At 57.4% G+C, this 2,028-nt stretch overlaps 1 protein-coding gene across 1 annotated transcript in view; it reads left to right on the top strand.

Annotated features, from left to right (window-relative positions):
- The window catches only part of LOC104461745 (plexin-A1), a gene marked incomplete at its 5' end in the record, with an annotated part of 31,284 nt that overhangs the window by 347 nt on the left and 28,909 nt on the right, over positions 1-2,028 (top strand). The window contains 3 exons of the mRNA XM_010073435.1: positions 723-816; positions 1,249-1,488; positions 1,667-1,810. Of these exons, the coding sequence (XP_010071737.1) occupies positions 723-816; positions 1,249-1,488; positions 1,667-1,810 (478 nt within the window). The remainder of the gene's footprint in view (positions 1-722; positions 817-1,248; positions 1,489-1,666; positions 1,811-2,028) is intronic.

Here is a 2,028-nt window from a genome sequence, read left to right as displayed (position 1 = left end):
CCAGGACCCTGCTAGCTCCTGGCCTGCAACGCTCAGCCTGGCAGGGGGCAAAAGCAGAGAGCGCTTTGGATCTGCTTAATTTCAGCTTGACATTTGGCAATGGTGAATAAAATTAAAATATTTCCCATCGGGGGATTTTTTTGAAATGTTTACATATTTTTCTAAAAGGTTTGAATTGGCTGGAGAGGAGGCGAAGGAATCCATTAAGCGCTAACGCCAAGGGAAACCTTCCCCAGGGTGCTGATGAGGAGCGAGCTCCCCAGGGGCATGGCCGAGCTCTCCGGGACCGTGGGGCTTGTAACACCAAGCCGTGGAGAAAACCTGTCAGGGCTCAGCCTGCCCTGCACCCACTGCCTGTGTCCTGGAGGAGGGGTAGGGGAACTCTTCCTCCTCAGGGTGCTTTCTCATCGTGGTCTCTTGGTCTCCTTTAGCTTGGGAGCTGCCTTCAGACCCCAAACCTGGACACAGGGTGGGATGTTATTAATTAGCAGGTTTTATATCTCTAGTTGGCCCTTGGGTCAGCTGAGATGATTTGATGGTGGTGAATGCCAGATCCTGCTGGCTGTGGTGACATCTGGGTGGGATAAAAGGTCCCCAAGTCCTTGTGGTGCACCCAGGCTGGGGCAGATGAGTGTCTGGCTGGTGAGGATGGCGCTTGCCTCCCAGAAGTGGGGACCCAGTGCCAAGCTGCCTCTCCTAACCCGTTGTCTCCATGTCTCTAGCGGTGGGACACTGCTGACTGTGACTGGCACCAACCTGGCCACCATCAAAGAGCCCAGGATCCGTGCCAAGTACTGCAGCTCTGAAAGGGAGAATGTAAGTGGTGCTGGCTGGGGCGCGGGGCAGAGCACGAGGAGGAGGGATGCTGGCCCTCTGCAGTGCAGGGCGGAGAGCGCGTCCCTTGCCCATCCGCTGTGATGGCCTTGGAGGGGCTGAGGTCCGGGGCCTGCACCCAAATAGGGGGTTGAGATCTGAGCGTGCAAAACTGTGCCATGTCTGCAGGATGGTGACAGAAAGACCCCATCCCCAGTGAGCTCCCACGTGCCACCTCTTGCCCATCCATTGCAGACAGGAGTTTCTCTCTGCCTGGGGGTGGGATGTGGTGCCTGTTGATGTAACAGCACAGGACAGGAGATCCCCAGTCTAAACCCTCTGTCCAGAGCTGCCGCTTGCAGGAGATACTTGTGGGGTCTGATCCTGACCCCCCTGTCGGGAGCCAGGTCTGACCTCAGTCTGTGCCTCCCGTAGAACTGCACTGTGTACAACGACACCACCATGGTGTGCTATGCACCCTCCATTGACAACCCCGAGCGCAGCCCGCCGGACGTCGGCGACCGCCCGGATGAGATCGGCTTTGTCATGGATAACGTCCAGGCCCTGCTCATAGTCAACACCACCAACTTCGTCTACTACCCAGACCCTGTCTTTGAGCCGCTCAGCCCCACGGGGATGCTGGAGTTAAAGCCCAGCTCTCCCCTCATCCTCAAGGTAAGGCAGCGTGCACCTGGGGGCAGAGGTTAGGGACGTGTCCCTCCATGGAGGTGGCTTTTTATGTCTCCTGGGGCAAAGTCCTGCACTGTGAGAGCACAAATTTCCTTGATGTTGGGTTTTTAAAGCGTTCTCCGTTACATGAGAACTGACAATCTCGTTCCTTGTTCCCTCAAAGGGCAGGAACTTGCTCCCGCCGGCCGCTGGTAACTCCCGCCTGAACTACACGGTGCTGATCGGAGACACTCCCTGCACCCTCACCGTCTCCGAGACCCAGCTCCTCTGCGAGTCCCCCAACCTCACCGGCCAGCACAAAGTCACGGTAAATGCCGACACTGGTGTCCCATGTGTCACCGAGGTTCAGTCTCCATCCCGGCACAGCCCTGCTGTGTGCCCATGCTGGGATGAGGACCGGACAGTTGGTGCATGTGCAGGAGCATCCCCAGGCGCCTTCTTCCTGCTCCCCAGGCATCGCTCTCCCTAATTACATGGTTGGTAGGACCAAATACTTTTTCCCCTCCCCAGCACACTCAGCCAGGC

This window comes from Pterocles gutturalis, unplaced genomic scaffold (genome assembly GCF_000699245.1).
Source record: "Pterocles gutturalis isolate BGI_N339 unplaced genomic scaffold, ASM69924v1 scaffold16307, whole genome shotgun sequence".
Classification (NCBI taxonomy): domain Eukaryota; kingdom Metazoa; phylum Chordata; class Aves; order Pterocliformes; family Pteroclidae; genus Pterocles; species Pterocles gutturalis.
Note: the sequence above shows the minus strand (reverse complement) of the source record. Positions and strands in the feature narration are given on the sequence as shown.